Here is a 19,060-nt window from a genome sequence, read left to right as displayed (position 1 = left end):
GAATCCCAGACTGGTTTGGGTTGGAAAGACTTTAAAGTTCATCTCATTCCACCCCTGCCATGGGCAGGGACACCTTTCCCTATCCCAGGGTGCTCCAACCTGGCCTTGGACACTTCCAGGGATGGGGCAGCCACAGCTCCTCTGGGAATTCCATCCCAGCCTCTCTCCACCCTCACAGTCAAGAATTCCTTCCCAATATCCTGTTTGTCAGTGGGAAGCCATTCCCCCTTGTCCTGTCCCTCCATCCCTTATCCCAGGTCCCTCTCCAGCTCTCCTGGAGCCCCTTTAGGCCCTGGAAGGGGCTCTCAGGTCTCCCCGGAGCCTCCTCTCCACCAAGCTGAACATTCCAAACAAAACACAGAAAAATGTTCTGTAATGTGCACCACGACCAAACCTTTCTCATGTGTGGCAGAGGCCCTGCTGCCTCCACCACAAACTGCTCGTCCTCCTCCTCCTCAGGACCCTGCTGGTCCAGGATCACGGTCGGGGCGGTTTTGGCGCTGCCGCTCCTGCAGGAGACACGAGGAAAGTGGGAATCTTTGGGAGGTCTGCCCGGACCAAAACTAAATAAGCAACTAAAACTAAATAAGCAACTGAAAGCCAACTACAGTCCCAGAATCACTGAGGTTGGAAAAGCCCCTCCACAGAGTCCAACCTGTGGGCAACCCCCCTTCACCCCGAGCAGAGTCCCCACAAGCAGTGGGGTGACCCCCCGGAGTTGGGGAGGCACAGCAGAGCTGAGGACCAGCTGCTTCCAGAGCCCACATTCCCACCTTTCTGGGATCAGGGGCTCTGCGCTCTCCTGCCGTCTCACTCGGGGAGGGGCCGGCCTGGCACTGCCGGGGCGCGGGATCCGTCTGGAACGACAGCGGGAAAAGGGTTTGCACGGGACACACCAACGCTGGGACACAAAGGAATCAGCTGGGGATCCACATCCCAGCTCATCTCACCCACACATCCCCCCTCCTGATGGAGGCCACGGAATGTTCTTCTCAAACATCCCTCGTGTTAATCAAATCACATCCCAAACTCCCCCGGGTCAGGAACAGGACAAGGATAAAAGCCCCACCTTTGGCTGGGCTGAGGGGGCACATCGGGAGGTGCTTCCCCACCCTCAGGCTTTTCAGGAGCCACGTTCTCCACTTCTCTCCCTGTCAGATAAAATAACAGAACACGGTGGCTTGGCTGGCAAGGAAAAGCTGATTTTCCCCCTGACAGTATTTTGAGTTGTACCAGCGCTCACGGAACACAGCAGTGCCAAGCTGCTTCAATCAGAAAAAAAGTCCTACATAAAGCTAAAGATCTTGGGGCCCTGCCAGTTTGTAACCAAGCACAATTCAAAAGGGACAGTGAAAAATTAAAATTTAAAAAAAAAAATTTTTAAAATTTTAAGACTTCTTAACTGAAAAGTTAAATTTCTTCTGTTTTATATGTTTCTTAATATTGGGAGTTTCCCTCAGCTGTGAAAATACAATGACCTCACTCGATTTTTGCAGAGGATTCTAGGATTTGAGGATTTCTTCTGCAATCCCCCCCTCGTCCAGATATTTAATACTCATAAGGAGAAGGAAGAAGGAAAAAATCACATACTGGCATTCCCAAAATGGAAAACTGACCTTGTATTAACATGGCTGTTCAAGAATTCCCTGGAACAGATTTCAAAAAATTCCCAACAGGTTTTTATTTTCAAGTGAGAACCCACAAAGTGTTTATAAACTCTTTACTTCTGGTTTGTTTTTTTTTTTAACACAAAGCACTTTCATAGATGGCTTTTGGTGTTAAATAGAAACTACTTGGATAAAGTTACTTGAAGCACTTAAACACAACTCACTCGTGTTTTGGTACAGTTTAAAACCTCTTAAATCCATCAAATAAAGGGGGTAAAAAGCATTAGAGAAGTGCTTTATTTATTAAAAAGCCCTTTTTAATAGTAGAAGTTTTTAACTATGTTTGATGCTGGTCTTTTGTCCCTGGGATGTCACGGGGAAAATCATCTGGAAATAACAAATACAGTGATTTTTTTAGATAAATTCAGAAATTCTTTAATCATAATCTGAGAAAACTCCATCCAGGACTTGGCAACTACTATCAGGGCCAGGAGAAGAGGGGAAAACACTTCAGCTCGTCCCAAAGTATGCCCTAAATCCCTGAAAACCTTGTGGAAGGACTACCTTCAGTCCTCCTCTGATGAACCTGCTCCAAAGGGAGTTGTGGAAGAGCAATAACTGGGATTTTCCAGCGGTTTCAACTCCCAGTTCCCATTTAATTCCACTGGAATTACCTGGAGCATAAACCTGATGCCCAATGAACCAAGCAAAGGATAAACCTGAGTCATTCCAGGGGTGACTGAGCAAATATGGGAGAGGCCAAAGCACCAGAACACCCTTTTCCAGAGGGCTTTACACACCCATTCCTGATTTAGGGGGCTCCCAGGAACCATGCAGGGAGCATTCCTACTGCAGGACACCACAGGAGATCATTCCTATGCTGACAAATTCCTCATTTATAAAGGAAAATAAAAGCACAATGGAAAGGTTCAGAGCCTTGATGCTCCACAACAAAATGTGAAGCAAAATACAGAAATAATACTCTAAAAGAGGCAGGAAAAGAAGTTTATTTCAGCTAAAGAAGTTTATTTCAGCTAATAAACCATGTTTTTATATCACAGAATCACAGGATGGTTTGGGTTGGAAGGGACCTTAAAGGTCCTGAACCTAAAAAATTAAGGTTCACTAATGCATTGTTGTTCCACTGCCTCATGGAATAAAGCTGAAAATAAAGAATAGTCAACACAATAAAGGTTGGACTTGGAGGTGCTCTTGGAGGTGTTTTCCAACCTTATTTATTCTATGATCCTGAATATTTGTTTCTTCTACCACCTGAGGATCCAACCCAGATCAATAATGAACCTCCAGGCACTCCTCTTACATCCATTCAAAATATAAATAGAGGGACATAAATCATAAATAAATCAAATATACATAAATATTCCAGCACAGACACATTCCAATGGACAGGGCAGCTCCAACTGATGCCAAGGAATCCATGTGGAAGTTCTTCCAGTTGTGGAAGGTCCCACAAATGTCTTGGCTATCCTTCTCTCCTTCCTCAGACTGACACAGGAGGGCTGGGAAAGACCCTTTGCTCTCCCACATCCCACGGATCACCTTTCCCAACTAAGCCAAGCATCTGGATTTGGAGAAAACAAAAAGGTAGCTTTTTTCCTTCAACCTCAGCTCTCCCTCCTACATGTTGCTTTTCCAGGGCTCTGAGGAGCTGGATACAAATATCATCCACAATCCACATCTTTGGGAGCTATGAACAGCTCGGGGAAAAAAGAGGGAGAAATCAGAATGCAGAGGTGGAATTTTCCCCTGGAATCCCGTAAAATGCAAACACTGAGGCTCCCAAACCTGTCCAAAAAGGCCATTTGCACTGACTGAGTTCCTACAGAGGGAATCCCGAGGGATTGAGGTGCAGCATTTTCCTTGGGATGTGGCCTCTTGGAAAACTTGCCAAAGAATAGGCAAAAGAAAATAAAAGTAATTGTTTTATCAAGGAATGTACTTTTTTCAAACCAGCTGTGATTAAAACACAAGGCAGACGTTGGATGAAGTGTAAATCCCCCTCCTCTGATCTTTTACCTGCATGGATTTGATCCCAAAGCCCCCAGGTGGGACTTCCCACGGCACTGGAATTTTACCCTGCCCTACCTTTGTGTTTTCCTGCAGCTGCTGGTTCAGTTCTCTCCTGCAGTTCAGCTCCACCATCCTGGGCAATCCCACTCCTCGTGTCCACAGCTCCTGGAACAAACCAGTTGATGGCCAAATGAAACCAGAGAGCCAGGAAAAAAGGGCTTAAGGGCTATCCCAGTGTGATAAACCCCCCTCAGTGGCAATAAATCACAGCCCAAGTGCACAAAGGCTCTTCTAGGGGAGCACTGAGGGAACTCCTGATGTTCCTGCAAATTCGTGGCAACTCCTTCCATTCAAAACAATTTACAGATATTATTTATTAGCCTGGTCAAACAATACAGTAATAAGAGCATTTGATTACTGCTAATTAATTCCCTAAGTTACAGGGGGATGCTGGTGACAAAAGCAAAGTAAGACACAGTGGAAAAAAGCTGAAATATTCAGTATAAATCTGATTTTTAACTGGAGAAGAGACATTCCCTCCTTGATTTCCAGTGAATATTAGATAATATAGAAAGTCCTGATCATCATTACCACTGTGCAAGAAGCATCAGCCTCCAGAAGGTTTTCCTACCCTCTGGATTCCTCCCTGGAATATCCTGAGCTCTGCTTACCTATTGCAGCTCCCCCCAAAAAAGGGTAATTCCCCAAAATATTTATGGCTCTGGCAAACTCCAATTTTGAGTGTCCTGCCCCAGGAAAAGAGGAGGATTTCCAATTATCCTGAAAGCCTGGATTTCATCATTCAGGAAAAGTGGATTCTGATTTTAAGGGACAATCCTATAAATGGGGAGTGTGTGTGTCTGGTCACTGCAGTTTCGTGCCAGATCAGGCTCTAAAACAAAGATTCCAGTATTGGGAAATAAAAGAAGTTATAGGATCACCCAAGGATCACAAAGGAATAACATTTCATGGAATCCAGATGGTAATTTTTTAGCTGCAAAACTATTAAAACCTCCCAGCACTTGAGATGTGATGTCATAATTTCAATTTCCCGGCACCGACTTGGATTAAGCTCCTAAATTAACACAGATCCAAAGTGCCAGGGCTTTTCCAAGGTATTTGAGGTGCATTGTCCTGAAATCAGGACTGAGAGACCTTCAGTATTTTGGACATGGAAACCTAAAACAAAACCCCAAAGAAAATGTGGGGTTTGGGGAAGATTCAGCAACACTCAGCTCTTTGTACTAATTAATAACAGTGACATGGGCAGATGAAGGGGATGAAGACCTTCCTTAGTCTAAAAAGTACCAGTTTTTAACCAGAATTGGCTATTTTTCAACAGGGATCAATAACAGGGGGCATTTTATCTCCTGAACAGAGACATTAAAGTGATTTCTGGACTTCTGGGGTAAAACTAAAACATCATCAACCACCGAAGGAAAATTAGAATCCATCAGGTCACCGAAATAAAAGTAGGGGGAGAGGGAAAGGCATTTATTTAAAATGGATTTCTTTCTTCATTTTATTCGGTAGAAATGAGGTCTGGGGACCAGGCAGTTTTATTCCTTATCCTTGTGTTTCTCCAGGCATTTCCTCTTGGTTTCCCACACAAAGCTTGGATTCCTTTCTTCCTGATGTGTAACTATTAAGCACTTGGAATATTCGGAAGACAATCTAGTTCCATATATTAAATATTTAATATATTTCTATACAAAAGCTGGCAAAATAACCAGTGGAAACAAAGGACCTCGACAGACAAATAATTGGATTATTTGGAAAGCCTGGCTTAATGTCCATTAAACTCAGTTCAAACCACCTGAAGATTAAAAACTTCACTGAAAGTTTGTCTGGAGAGACAAAACTGCAGGTGTGAGATGGTTCCTGCTGGTTGTCCCAGCTGTTAAATGGCTCCAGGGAACAAAGTCAGAGGTTTCCACCCAAAAGCACTACAATCCATACCCGGCTCATCTTCCCTGCTCCAACTCCCACCACAAGGTTCCACCTGGAATATTTGAAGTGTCCCAAGCTATGGAAATCACCCACAAAGCTTTGGCTTGCCTTGAATTCCTCCAACTGGCTTTTCAACTCAAGGAAACCCAGGAAGTGGAACATGAATATGGAACAAACGTCCCGGGAAACTCCTTTTTGCACCGGCAAAAAGTTCATCTCTGGGAATCCCTGAAGCACTGAGGTTGGAAAAGGCCTCCAAGATCATCAAGTCCAACCTCTGGCCTTGCCTATTTGGTTGGTTGTTTGGTGGGGTTTTTTTAACAAATATTATCTTTTCATTTATATCCCCAAGAATTCCTAAAGAGCAAAGAGAGAGATTTCAGATCCTTGACAAATGACTGAATGATTCAGAAGAGAAGTGAAGTTTGGATTCCCTGTGTATATTTTGGAAGAGCACTCTCCCCAAATATCAGTGAGTGATAAAGTTACAAATTTAGGGTTCATAGCTGTAGGATTCTTATACAGAAAAGCACATTTTGCCTCACAAACCCCTTTCATCTTCTAAAACAACCTTAAATGACATATCCTAAGCCTTAGTAAAGCACTGTGCTTTTACAAATTTTAAATTTACAAATGTTAAATAAGCCAGGAACAGTTGCAGACAAGTCAAAAAGTCCATTTAGAGAGAACACAATAATTACCAAGAGAAGAGAATTCATCCCTGCACGAGAAATGTGAGCAAACTGAACCCAATTCCACTTTTTCTGGACCAAATCCAGGCAGGAAAATTGCCTCTTGGATTCATAAATGCAGGCTGGGAGTATAAACCGAGGCCTGACAATAATAAACAAGGATATTTCAGTATTTCTGCTGTTTCTATTCACTAACCCTCCAGCACATTGAATAGAAATAATAATATCCTCCCTCTGGTTACCTTCTCCTCCGGGTTTGGAGCGTTGCCTCAATCCTTTACTTGAAGGTTGCCTTGATATCCCTGCAGGACTTTCACTCTGGAAAACAAATTCCAGAAATTTATACAACTGGAGATCTAAAAATCCTATAATTATATCTAAAATTTTCTTACACGTGTTGCTTTTTCACCTGTATTTCTTATGCATCGAAAATATTCTCTTCAGAACTGACCCCCACATTTTGGGTGTGTTTCCCTCAAAGTCTGCAGGTTTTTTTCCTGGATACATCCCAGGTCAGATTTCCTTAGTGTAAAACCAACTTCCAAATGTGAATGAGGAGTACCCAACCCTGTGGAAGTTGTGGGGTGCCCGTGATGCCACTGCTGGTCTTGGGATCTGATGTTTGGCTCCTAAAAGGAGTAAAATGCTTCCAATCCCCTCATAACCTGCCGGGAGGTCTTTTAAATTTCATTCCAAAACAGAAGCGAGGATTAAACAATTGTCCTACTGGGCTTCCATAGTCTATCACTCAAATGGCAACTTCCTTGGATAAAGATCCTGGACAAACTAACGGGGTGCTGCCAGAAAGTCCAGCAGACAATGGATGATCCGAAGGTGCAGCTGGTCCAGGAGGGAGGGGGAGAGTTCCCAAGGGGAAAAGATGAAACTGGAGGAAACTTCAGGGTGTTTCTGAGGACCCTGACCTTGGTCTGGAGGCAGAGAGGCCAGGAAATGAAAGCAGGGAAGCACACACTGGAATGATCCTGATCTCCCTGGATGCAGCTGGCCCTGCCTCAATCCAGGAACACCTGACTGACAACTCCTTCTGCACCTGGCAATGCTCCTTGGAAAGGAGCAAGGCTGCAAGTTGGGAAAAAGACGTGCAAAAGCAGCAGTCCCTTTGGGATGAGATGCCAGCATTCCCAGGGGATTTGCCACTCGCTATGCCTGGAGCACAGCAGGGGCCAAAGGAATCCAGAGAAGGTGGAAAGGAGGGCTCCTGCCAGCCCAAGGAAACTCCTGGGAATGGGAGCAGGGGGGGAAGGAGACAGCCCATCCCCTTACACCCATCCTGGCTCCCACAAGGGGATCCTGCTTCCATGTGGACCAGAGCATGGAGCCAGTGGTGGGATCTGGCCCTCACTGCACACAATAAACCAGTTTCCAGCTTCCAACAAGTTTCCAACATGGACGGGGCTTGGAGCAACCTGGGCTAGTGGAAGGTGTCCCTGCCCATGGCAGGGGGTGGAACCAGGTGGTCTTTAAGGTCCCTTCCACTCAAAGCACCCTGGGATTCTGTGATTCCACGATTCATGCTTCCAACAACTTCCCTGCCCTTATCCCTAACTCCCTGATTTCTTCAGCAAAGGAAGCAACGACCTCTGAACGTACCAAGGTGAAGTTCCAGGTGATTTGTAGAATTCCACTTTACGTTTCCGGGCTTTCTATCCCAATAATCTCTGCCCCCTATCCAAAATCCTGAAATATGTGTAGCACCTTACAGGATTTCCTTCCTCGTGCTTTTTCTGGGGAGTTTGTGTGAACTAATAGTCCCTGAAGTTTGCATCCAAGATTTATTCCAGCCCTGCTGATAATCACAACCCTTAAGGCTGGAAAAGACCTCCAAGATGATCCTGTCCAACCTTCAATGTCCATGTGTTTGACCTAAAAATGAGGGTTACAAATTCTTCCAGAGTTATGCCAACATTAACCCTGGATGTTCCACCGACCTGCAGGAGAAAACTGTCAAGTCCCATCATTAATTTTCCAGAATATCTTGCACACAGGACAATGGCCCATCCATGGCATAATGGATAAGGACACAACAAGATGCTCTGGGTTGGAAAGGACCTTCAAGCTCATCTCATTCCACCCCCTGCCACCTTCCACGAGAAGGTGCCTCCTCTTGAGGAAATACAAGGAAAACCAGACAGAATTCCCTCAGCTAACATTGAAGTGGTTCATCTTCATTATCCTTAATTACCTTCCCAACCCCAAGCCTTTGCAAGGAGGGAAAGTGAAGCCCATCTGGCACATTCCAGCTCCAGCAGCTCCTGGGTGATGTCATTATTAGCACAGGGAGTTGGGAAGAGGCTCTGAGGCTTCTGGAAAAGTGGATTTAGTTTATTGATGTCAGGCAGGGGCTACAAATACTGGTTTTGCAGAGCCACTGGCAGCAGGTGCAGGGTAAAAGCTGACATTTCCTCAAAAAAACCCTCCAAAATCCCACAATATTTATGATTTGGGGCTTTCCAAAGGGAGAGAAAAGAGGTCATTCCCCTTCTTAGGGATTCACAGGCTTTGAAAAGCAGCCACTGGAGCCATTAAAGGGAAATCTTACACTTCATCCTGGAAAAAACACATTCTATGGAATTCTTGATGGATGGATGCTTCCCATTTTTGAGTGATTATGGAGAGGATCCAGCAAACCATTCATTCTGCTGTTCTGGCCTCATTATTAACCTTTAAATAGGTTGAATTTCACTTTAAAATGTAAGAAAACAAGTTTTTCTGATGTCTCAGAAATCATTAGATAGTTCCCCCCTCCAATTCATCAGCTCCATTGATAAGTAGATAATAATAATTAAGAATAAACAAATAATAAAATATAAGAATTAAGTGTGTGAACCAAAATTTAATTCAACCTGCCCTCAAAAATACTTTTTTTTTTTTCTACTTAGATCCACAGGGCCAGGAGGTGTATTTGCATTTCTACCATAATTAACGTGTGCAAGGATAATTTTATATAAATTAAACATACATAAAGGGAGATCTTGACTTGCTAAGGCCAACTGAAGTGCTGTGGGGAGGAGACTTAGCAGGAGAACATCAATCAATTATCTCTTGTGAAGCCTCACAAGATGATGTTCATCTGCACACGAACGCTTTGCAAACACAGAAAGATTAGGAAAATCCCTCTTTTTGAAGCCTAAGTTGAAATGATGGCTTTCTAACACACTGACACCAAAAAGAGGGGGTCATTCCCAGCAGATTTCCATGGAATGATTCTCTCTGCTGGCTTTTTTTGGTTCTATAGTTTGTTATAACATCCAATTAAGCTCCGACAGAAAGAGAAGTTGGTCAGATCTGATTCAAGGGACCATTTCCAGAGCACTGTGCTTTGCAGGGCATCAATAAAACTCATTTTCCAAGTGGCCAAAAGTGACAGGATATTACACAAAGCTTTAGCCAAGAGTTTCAGCAGCCACAGGAAACATGGAGGAGCCTTTTCCAAGGTGTTTGGCCCCAGGGACAAATGACAAACCTGTTCTGTTCCACTTCCAGCCCAACAGCACCATGTGCTCCATGACCTCCAGCACCTTCTGTGCAAAGATAAAGTGATCCCCATTATTTAGAAGGTCAAACAAAAGCCATTTTAAATATGATTTTTTTTTTTTACCTCAGGTGGACTGAGAGAGAACAGAACAACCCAACCCTGATCCCAAACTGTGGAATGCAAGAGCCAGCCTTGAGGCAGCTTCTGATTGCCATGTGTTGCCCAAATGTCTCTTAATTCCTACTTATCCTTGCTTTCTTCTAGCTCCAGAAAATTAGAGATACCCATGGGATGACTATTGCACAACACACAGAGTTGCTTTAGTGACAGAAAAATACACTGAAATTAAAAAAAAATAATAAAGTCAACCTGTCAAAATTTACGTAGATTTTAAAGCTTGGATAATTAGCAACAAGAGGAATTAAGACTTGCACGAATACACATTAAGATCCTTAATTTTATAGGAGAAAAGCCAGGAGCTAAACTTTGAAGGCTTTGCTGTACATGTAGAATATGAATTATAAAAAGCTGAACTGAGGAAATGCAGAGAAAAGGTAAAAAGGTTCGTCCTCAGGGCAAAAAAGAGGGGTTGCCTCCAGTTGTTTCACTTCTCTTATAGTGAATATATATATGGTATAACCATATATTTTATATATATAAAACATAGCTGATGATTGATGCTGAGGATTTATTAATTCTGCAGCAGACACTGCAAAATCCGAGTCAATATTTGCCATGTGCACAGGGGGAACTTGTTTGCCTTCCTTTGAATCCATTTGTTTCACTGCCACGTCACTTCAATGGAGCTACAGTGGTGAAAGGAGGGCAAATCCCTGGAAATAAAGGCATTACCTTGCTGTGGATTCTAATTATTTCGTGCTGGAATTTCCCCTGTTTCACTCTGTGCAACTATCACAGCTCGAAAAATTCACTGGGCACATTTTAATCTCATTTTCCTCTTCCACAACCTTAAAGATGAGGAACCTTTTGTCCTGCACTGGTTTAAAGGGTGTGTTTTCATCACCTAAATAACAATAAATCAGCAGCCTCTGCTCTTACACAAGCAAACAGGGGCAAGAATGTCCTCTAGATCTCAGGGAATAAAATCCACTTCCAAGCCTTGGAATCCCTCCCAAAAGCACTTAAAGAAGGGAAATGAAACTTGCCTGCCCCCGTGTAGGATTGTGGTGCCCAAGAGCACAACGAGAGCTTGGGACAAGGTTCAGAATTTCCATTAGAGCCCCAATCTGCAGGAAGTTTAACTTGGCCAGGAATATTTGCTTGGGGCTAAAAAAAACCCTTCTGTTACAAGTTCTGCCTCCAAGTGCCAGCAACTTAAGAAGTTTGCTTGGATTTCAGTCCAGGCAGAGCTCTAAATTCATCACCCCGTGTGGAAGACACGGTGATGTCAGCGGGCCCGGAGACTCCTGCAAGACTGGGGGTCCTGCCTCTCTTTTTCCTTAGGCTGAGCTGCTTCAGCTTAATTCCCTGAAGTCTCACTGTCTAAATATGAAGCCATCTGGCTCCCTAATTCCCCACATGGCCTCATGTCCCCAGGAAGCAGCAGCTGGAGACACAGACGTATCCCAAAGAACAGCTCCTGTTCCGAGGCGCTCCCCGAGCTGCTCCCACCATCATCCAGCTACACAACAGGGGCCCTGAAACAACAGGGGGTTTCTTTTCTTTCCAAAACAGTAGCTCCTGTTAAAGCATAACAATAAATGAAAAAACCCAACAGCTTTCCAGGGAAGATCCTGAGGAACAAGAAGAAACCCCAGGGCAGGGGGTTGGAAGGAGATGAGCTTTAAGGTCCCTCCCAACCCAAGCCATTCTGGGATTCTGTGAACTTGGAACAAACCAATATTTTTCCTGGAGTACCCAACATATGAACACCCAGGAATAAAATCTGGAAAATGAAATAAATTGAGAGGATTTTTTTTTTTTGATTCAAGCTCAGAGAAATTCTTAATAAATAAATAACCAACCAACCAACCAGACAAGCATCTGTTCTGTGTAGTTTACAGCCCTAAAACTTGTTATCTACCTACTTTTCAATCAAAATCTTTCCAAGGAGACTTCCAAATCATTCTAAAGTGCAACACTTTCAACATTCCTGTATTTCCCACTACTAACCTCATTATCTGGCTGGCACTGGCTGTCTTTAGTTGGCCTCTGTGTTTTCCTAAGTGTGGATTCCTCAGGATCTGTGGGCTGTAAAAGGAATGAGCTGGTTTAGATTCAATGGGCTGAGATTCACCCAAATTAAGCTCCCTCCGAACAGAAGCATCTTTGATGTCCATCAGTCCCAAATTTCTGCCATGAAGAGAGCAGAAGAGGGGAACAGGAATTATTTAGAGGAGAAAGAGAAGATAAGAAGAACAACAAAACAAAAGGCAATGAAGAGATGGCTCTTAAGGCAGTTTAGGATTTACAATCAGGGAATCCCAGAATGGCCTGGGTTGGAAGGGACCTGAAAGTTCATCTTGTTCCAACTGACTCCACACTGAGGCCTTCCAGGACCTGAAGGGGCTGACAAGAAAGAGGGAGAGGGACTTGGGACAAGGGATGGAGGGACAGGACAAGGGGGAATGGCTTCCCACTGCCACAGGGCAGGGTTAGATGGGATACTGGGAAGGAATTCTCCCCTGGGAGGGTGGGGAGGGGCTGGGATGGAATTCCCAGAGAAGCTGTGGCTGCCCCACCCCTGGAAGTCTCCAAGGCCAGGTTGGAGCAACCTGGGCTAGTGGAAGGTGTCCCTGCCCATGGCAGGGGGTGGGATGGGATGAGCTTTAAGGTCCCTCCCAACCCAAACCACTCTGGGATTCTCTCATTCCTGTCATCTCTTCTAAATGACTCTTTTAATGGATCTGTGCTCACCTGGAACATCACAGCAAGAGGCTACTGGAACACAAATGAAAAAGGCAGAAAAGGGTAAAAATTACCTAAATTAAAGTACCTAAATTGAAGCTCAGCAGAATCCCAGAATGGTTTGGGCTGGGAGGGACCTCAGAGACCACCTCCTTCGAACCTTCTGACAGGCTGAGAGAGCTCAGGGTGGAGAAAAGAAGACCCCGGGGAGACCTTAGAGCCCCTTCCAGTGCCTAAAGGGACACCAAGAGAGCTGGAGAGGGACTGGGGACAAGGGATGGAGGGACAGGACAAGGGGCAATGGCTGCCCCAGAGGGCAGGGTTAGATGGGATGTTGGGAAGGAATTCTTCCCTGGGAGGGTGGGGAGGCCCTGGCACAGGTTGCCCAGAGAAGCTGTGGCTGCCCCTGGATCCCTGGAAGTGTCCAAGGCCAGGCTGGATGGGGCTTGGAGCACCCTGGGATGGTGGAAGGTGTCCCTGCTCACAGCAGGGGGTGGAATGGGATGGTGTTGAAGTCACACCCACAAGAATCCAGATGGGCTTCCCAGCAGTTCTTTCAATTAAAAAAAACAAACAAAACCAAAACCAATCAAACAACAACAACAACAAAAAGAAAAAAAACCAAACCCCCAAAAAACCAACCCCCAAAAAACCCCCCCAAAAAAACCCAACAACAAAATAAAAAAACAAAAAGCCAAACAGCTTAATCTAGAAAGCCAGAAAAAATTAATACAGAAGTGCAACTCCAGCAGAGTCGCAGACTCCACCCCAGAACCTTCCCCTCAGGAGAGGAACTGCTGCTGAAGGGAGGATTGAATTGCTAAAGGAGCAGAAACACAGCCATGGGAGGTCACTGGAACAACCACAGCATGGGCACAGTTCTCCTCTGCAGTGACATTCCCGTTACCTTTCTCTCTGCTTTCTCCTTCCCACGTTCCCAGAGATGCTCCTCATCCTTTTCCTTGTCCCCACGTCTGTCCCGATCTCTTCCTCTCTCTCTGTCCTTCTCTCCTTCCCTGTCCCTGCCCTTCTCTTTGCCTCTTCCTTTCACTCTGTCCTTTTCTCTTCCTCCTTCATGTTTTTTCTCTTTTTCCTGTCCTTTCTCACGCTCCAGATCATCTTCTGTGTCTCCTTTTCCTTTGCTTTTTTCCAGTTCTCTTCCTTGCTTGGTTGGTTTTTTGCTTCTTTCCCTTTCTCGTTTCTCTCCTTCCCTCGAGGTCTCATGTTCTGGTTCTTTGTGCCTCTCTTTATTATCCTTCTGTTTCTCACCCTCCTTTTCTCTTTCTCTGCTCTCTTTGGGTTTGCTGTCTCTGCTTGAGCTTCTGTCTTTGATTTCAGGGTCCCTCCTGCTCTAAAAAGAAAGTCAACACTCCAAATTAATTCCGGTAGCACTCAGTGACTTTACACAGACAAAAAACCAGCCAAATAAATAATACCCTCCAAAAAAATGCAAATTCTACCTCTTTATCCCTATGGCTTTTTGGTTCTTCTGGTTTGGACTCTCTGCTTTCTTTCTCTCGAGGTTTGGAGGATGGAGGTTTCCCTTTAGGATCAGCTCTTTCCCCAGCTAAGACCCTTTTTACAGCAGCATCACTGGAGAGCTGCAAGGAACAGAAAAACATCAGGGAAATTCTTTTAGGAAATGTCTCCTTTTTTCCTAACTCTGTGATCAACATGACCTGGGGGTTGGGGTTTTCTTCTGGGTTTGCTGCTGTTGTTGTTATAAATAAAGCTCTTTTTTTTTCTCCTTCACAGAATCAATCAGAGAAAAGGCCTCTGAGACCACTGAATTCTTTCCCAGGAGCTCTTTTATACCAAACACCTCCCTTTAAGGTCCTAATTAATTAATTCTTGCTATAATTTGATTAAATGAACCAGAACTATAGAAATTGATGGTGGGTTTTTTTTAGTGTATTACAATTCTCATTGCAACTGCTTAAATATATTTCAAAATGATGAAAAACCTGTCAAATGATTATTCCAGGACTGTCAGATTGGTTAAATATTCTTAAAATCACACAGTGTTGGATCTGCATTCACTCTCAGGCCACTCCACTGTCACCCAATACTTGTTCCATCAGCAGCAACCAAAAAAAACCCCATCCCATTTCGAGGGAATTTTCCTTCCTGAAACAGGAATAGCTTTGCAATCACTACACTGAGGTTGGCTCCTTATTCTCTCCTGGTTTATAAATGCATATATTTATCAACATTCCCCTTCCCTGATCTCAAGTGATTCATAAGGAATTAACACAGCCAATTACAACAAAATAATTTCAATTATTAGCAAAGATAACGCAAAGCAAACTCCCAGGCAGCCCGTAAACACTGTAATATTTCACTGTTAAACAGACACCATTTCTTCACACTCATTAGTTCAAGGGGTTCCGAAACACCTTTGTTTTGAAGGGTATTTTTGAAAGGTTTTTTGAAATATCTTTGTGTTTCAAAAATCTCTGTAACGCTTCTAAGCAAAGAATCCCCGTCGCTTTTAATATAAGAATTATTTTAAGAACGTAACAACAGAAATAACATGTAAAAATGTAATAATTCAGTGTAAGAGCTGCCCCTGCAGTTGTTTTCAACCACTTATCAAATATCTCCTTTGCTGCGTTTCCATATTCAAAAAAGGCCCGGTGGAAAAATGACTTTTATTCCAGAATCAAGAGGTGTGACTGAGGGATCCCCTGGATCCCCTGGGCCACCAATAAATATCAAAGCAACTGCTCCAGCCTCCCTGTGTGTACAAAAGGCAGTCCCACCTTGTTCAAACAACACCTGCCAATGGCCTGGAGGAACTCGTTGGTTTTCTCGGGCTCGTGTCCAGCCACGACACGCACCGGCCTCACTGCCAGGGGCTCCCCTGTCACCAGCACCACCACATCGATGGCCTTCTGAAGGAAGTGGATTTTGGAATCTTTATCCTGGCAAAAGAGCAAGTCAGAGACATTTTTAGCTCCACAATTAGACGTGCTTGGGGTTCAGAATTACACTTCACGACTTGCCCCAAGGGCCCTTCGACGGACACGACGTCTTTCAGTGGGCATGGAAGAGCAGAAGTAAAACACAATCACACCAAATAAACGAATTAAAATTTTATTGGAGGGTTTCTGGCCCAGAGAATGAAATGCTGGTGTGAAGGAGAAAATGCAGTGGGGAGAAAACAGGGGTTTATTTAATAAAATGTAACAAAATGTTCCCCCCCTTCAGAAATAAAAAGGAAGGGAAAGAAATGCTGCAACCTCCTATTAAATAGTCATCCGTCCTTCCTGAAATCTAATAATTTATGGAAGGAGACAAGACATTATTCTAAACCAAATATGTTTTCAAATAAAGACCCAAACTTTCCTCCTCCATCCTCATCATTTCCAGGAGTTATCTGTGTGTTCTGTCCACGTAAGAAATCCTAATGGAGCAGTGGGAAATCTACAGCTCCCACCTGCAGCAGGAAATCAAAGTGTATCAAGACAGAAAGAGATATCTGAAACAGTGCTGAGTGTTTTTTATTGGGTGGATTTAAGGTATTTCCCTTATTTCAAGTGTCAGAAATTGATATGTATATAAATATAATAAAATATAAATATAAATAAATATAGATATAAATATAGATTACATATACACAAAATATTTATATTTATAAGATGATATAAAAAATTACAAGATCAAGCTTGATATCCAATATTTGCATTTTGCCAGGAACCAGCAATTCCAAATCAACCTGGGAGCTGGAGAACTCAGGGAGCTCAGCCAAGAGCCAAGCAGAAAGCAGCAAATACACATTAAAGTCCCCCTTGTACTTAAGAAAAGCAGTTTTCAGGGATAATATTCACCTCCTCTCTCAGTAATGAGCCATTTTTATACTGCAATAAAGCTACTGTGGAATGCAGCTCCTACAGAAATGCCTCAGCAAGTCCTGGGATACTAAACAGGAATATTCCATGGATATATTTATGTACCACATATATGTGTGTGCATAGACACAAATATATAAAGCAATAAAGCCACAGACTCCACTGAGAGACCACAAGACTCTTTAAACCTGCCTGTGGCTTTCTAAGCATTATGATTTCTTATCAATTTATCCCTCATTATTGATCAGTTATTTATTATCAATCCCTTGCTACAGAATGATTTTTTTTCTCATACAATAATAACTGGGAAAAGTGGATCTGGGCAGAGATTACCCCTCAGTGGTTTGAAATAGGTATAAAAATAGTTCTTTGCACCCAGCAAAGTGTCACAGTCACAAATCAATCTGTAGCTGCTCACCCCATGCAGTGCATAATAAAACCCACAGGCAGGAACTTCCACAGCAAAACTAAAGACAGATCCTTGAGGCAGAGCATGGAAAAGGCCAAAAGAACCTCGTGGTAGCTTTCAAAGAGCACTTATTTTAAAGCTAAGGAAGTAAGGAAGTCTCAGACCCACCTTAACATTGTCTGACTTCAACTCAAAATCAGTGTAAAGTCCTTTCAGAAAACCTGTCACCCTGATTACCTAAAAAACAGAAGAGAAGGAGTAGGTTAAGAACACTGAAAGCCTCTGCTTTAAGTAATAAATTAGGAAGTAATAAAAAGTAAGTAATACAGCTCCTGATTTTAATCTGTATTGTTTATTTTTCACTTTATTCATGTGGCATTTAATACTGTTTATTAGATTTGAAGCTTCAGACCCTTTTAAACTTTGGGATATGGACATACTGACCACATGACCAGGTGCTCTCACCCTTTATCTCCAAGGAAATCTTTCCCCCAAGCTCCTGCCAAACAGCCAAGGGCATTTCAGTGATGCCAGAGCCACACATTTCTAAGGAATGGGGTGTGATCCAGCAAGGTGGGTAAAGATGGGTAATTCCTAATGGATTTATGAGCAGGAATCTAAAGGTGTTTTCCTGCTTTTAGAAGGATTTGGTTTCTTCATTCACGGAATCATCACAGACGGGTTTGGGTTGGAAGGACCTTAAAGCTCATCCCATCCCACCCCCTGCCACGGGCAGGGACACCTTCCACTAGCCCAGGGTGCTCCAACCTGGCCTTGGAGACTTCCAGGGATGGGGCAGCCACAGCTTCTCCGGGAATTCCATCCCAGCCCCTCCCCACCCTCCCAGGGGAGAATTCCTTCCCAGTATCCCACCTAACCCCGCTCTCTGCCAGCGCGAACCCCTTTTCCCAGCGCCTCCCCCGCCCCAGCTCCCGCGATGCCCTCGGCCCTCCGGCCGTGCCCTGTGCGTGTCCCCAGCCCGGGGGTGTCTCTGGCAGGGCGGGGAGCGCTGGCGGTGCGCGGGGGGTGCCCGGTCCCACCTCGGCGATGAGGTCGTGCAGGTACCGGAACGGCGGCTTGTTCAGCAGCGCGTCCGTCAGCGGCGGCTTGCGGATCACCTGCCCCAGGCTCTCCCGCGTCCGCCGCGCCACCGCCTCGTTCATGGCGGCGGCCCCGGGGCCCCAGCGCTCAGCCGGTGCTCATGCCAGGGGGATCCAGCGGCAAATCCCACCGGGAACGCACCGGCAGCGGCCCGGCCGCGCTCCCGGCGTGCCCCGCGCTGCGCATGCGCACGGCGCGTTGCTAAGGGACAGCGCGGCCATAGCAACCGCATCCCCGGGGGGGAAAAACCTGGAATCGGCCCCAAAGCCGCCCGGCCCGCCCCTCAGCGGAATAAGCAGCGACTAAATGAACGCTATGGCAGAGGGCGGTGGATAAGAGCCGGAAAAGTTGGGGTTTTTACTGCGGTGACGGTGTTTGGCTTTATCGCTAAAGGGCTGATTCCATGGTCCTGTTGGGGAGAGCCAGCACTGGAAGGACAGGGAGATGCTGGAGCATCTTGGTGCCTCCTCTGGACTCGCTCCGAGGACTGGAGCCCCTGTGCCAGGAAGCCAGTTTGGGAGAGCTGAGATTGTCCAGCCTGGAGAAGAGAAGGATCCAGGGAGAGCTGAGAGCCCCTTCCAGGGCCTAAAGGGGCTCCAGGAGAGCTGGAGAGGGACTGGGGACAAGGGATGGAGGGACAGGACAAGGGGGAATGGTTTCCCACTGCCAGAGGGCAGGGATAGATGGGATATTGGGAAGGAATTCTTCCCTGGGAGGGTGGGGAGGGGCTGGGATGGAATTCCCAGAGCAGCTGTGGCTGCCCCATCCCTGGAAGTGTCCAAGGCCAGGTTGGACGGGGCTTGGAGCAACCTGGGATGGTGGAAGTTGTCCCTGCCCGTGGCAGGGGATGGAATGGGATGAGCTTTGAGGTCCCTTCCCATCCAAACCAGTCTGGGATTCTGGGGCTGCTGAGAGACACAGCATAGCCCAGGCTGGATATTTTCCATAATATCCTAATCAAACCTCCCCTGGCACAGCTTGAGGCTGTTTCCTCTCATCCTGTCCCTTGTTCCCTGGGAGCAGAGCCCGACCCCACCTGGATTCACCCTCCTGTC

General features: G+C 45.2%; 1 protein-coding gene across 3 annotated transcripts in view; it reads right to left on the bottom strand.

Annotated features, from left to right (window-relative positions):
• Positions 1-18,158, bottom strand: part of TRAF3IP1 (TRAF3 interacting protein 1) — a 29,481-nt gene extending 11,323 nt beyond the window's left edge. For 2 of the 3 annotated variants that reach the window (XM_027734953.2, XM_039382756.1), the window contains exons 1-11: positions 17,945-18,157; positions 17,073-17,141; positions 15,407-15,568; positions 14,105-14,245; positions 13,552-13,995; positions 11,910-11,987; positions 6,523-6,598; positions 3,714-3,803; positions 1,070-1,151; positions 774-857; positions 395-509 (exon numbers count right to left, since the gene is read on the bottom strand). In XM_027734953.2, coding sequence (XP_027590754.1) covers positions 395-509; positions 774-857; positions 1,070-1,151; positions 3,714-3,803; positions 6,523-6,598; positions 11,910-11,987; positions 13,552-13,995; positions 14,105-14,245; positions 15,407-15,568; positions 17,073-17,141; positions 17,945-18,067 — 1,464 coding nt within the window. In that variant the 5' untranslated portion in view covers positions 18,068-18,157. Of the gene's footprint in view, positions 1-394; positions 510-773; positions 858-1,069; positions 1,152-3,713; positions 3,804-6,522; positions 6,599-11,909; positions 11,988-13,551; positions 13,996-14,104; positions 14,246-15,406; positions 15,569-17,072; positions 17,142-17,944 lie in introns of all 3 variants that reach the window. The other variant, XM_039382755.1, reaches the window with a different exon arrangement.
• Positions 18,159-19,060: the final 902 nt, after the last annotated feature.

Source organism: Pipra filicauda, unplaced genomic scaffold (assembly GCF_003945595.2).
Source record: "Pipra filicauda isolate LSUMZ 115617 unplaced genomic scaffold, ASM394559v2 scaffold282_size1924045_pilon, whole genome shotgun sequence".
Lineage (NCBI taxonomy): Eukaryota > Metazoa > Chordata > Aves > Passeriformes > Pipridae > Pipra > Pipra filicauda.
Note: the sequence above shows the minus strand (reverse complement) of the source record. Positions and strands in the feature narration are given on the sequence as shown.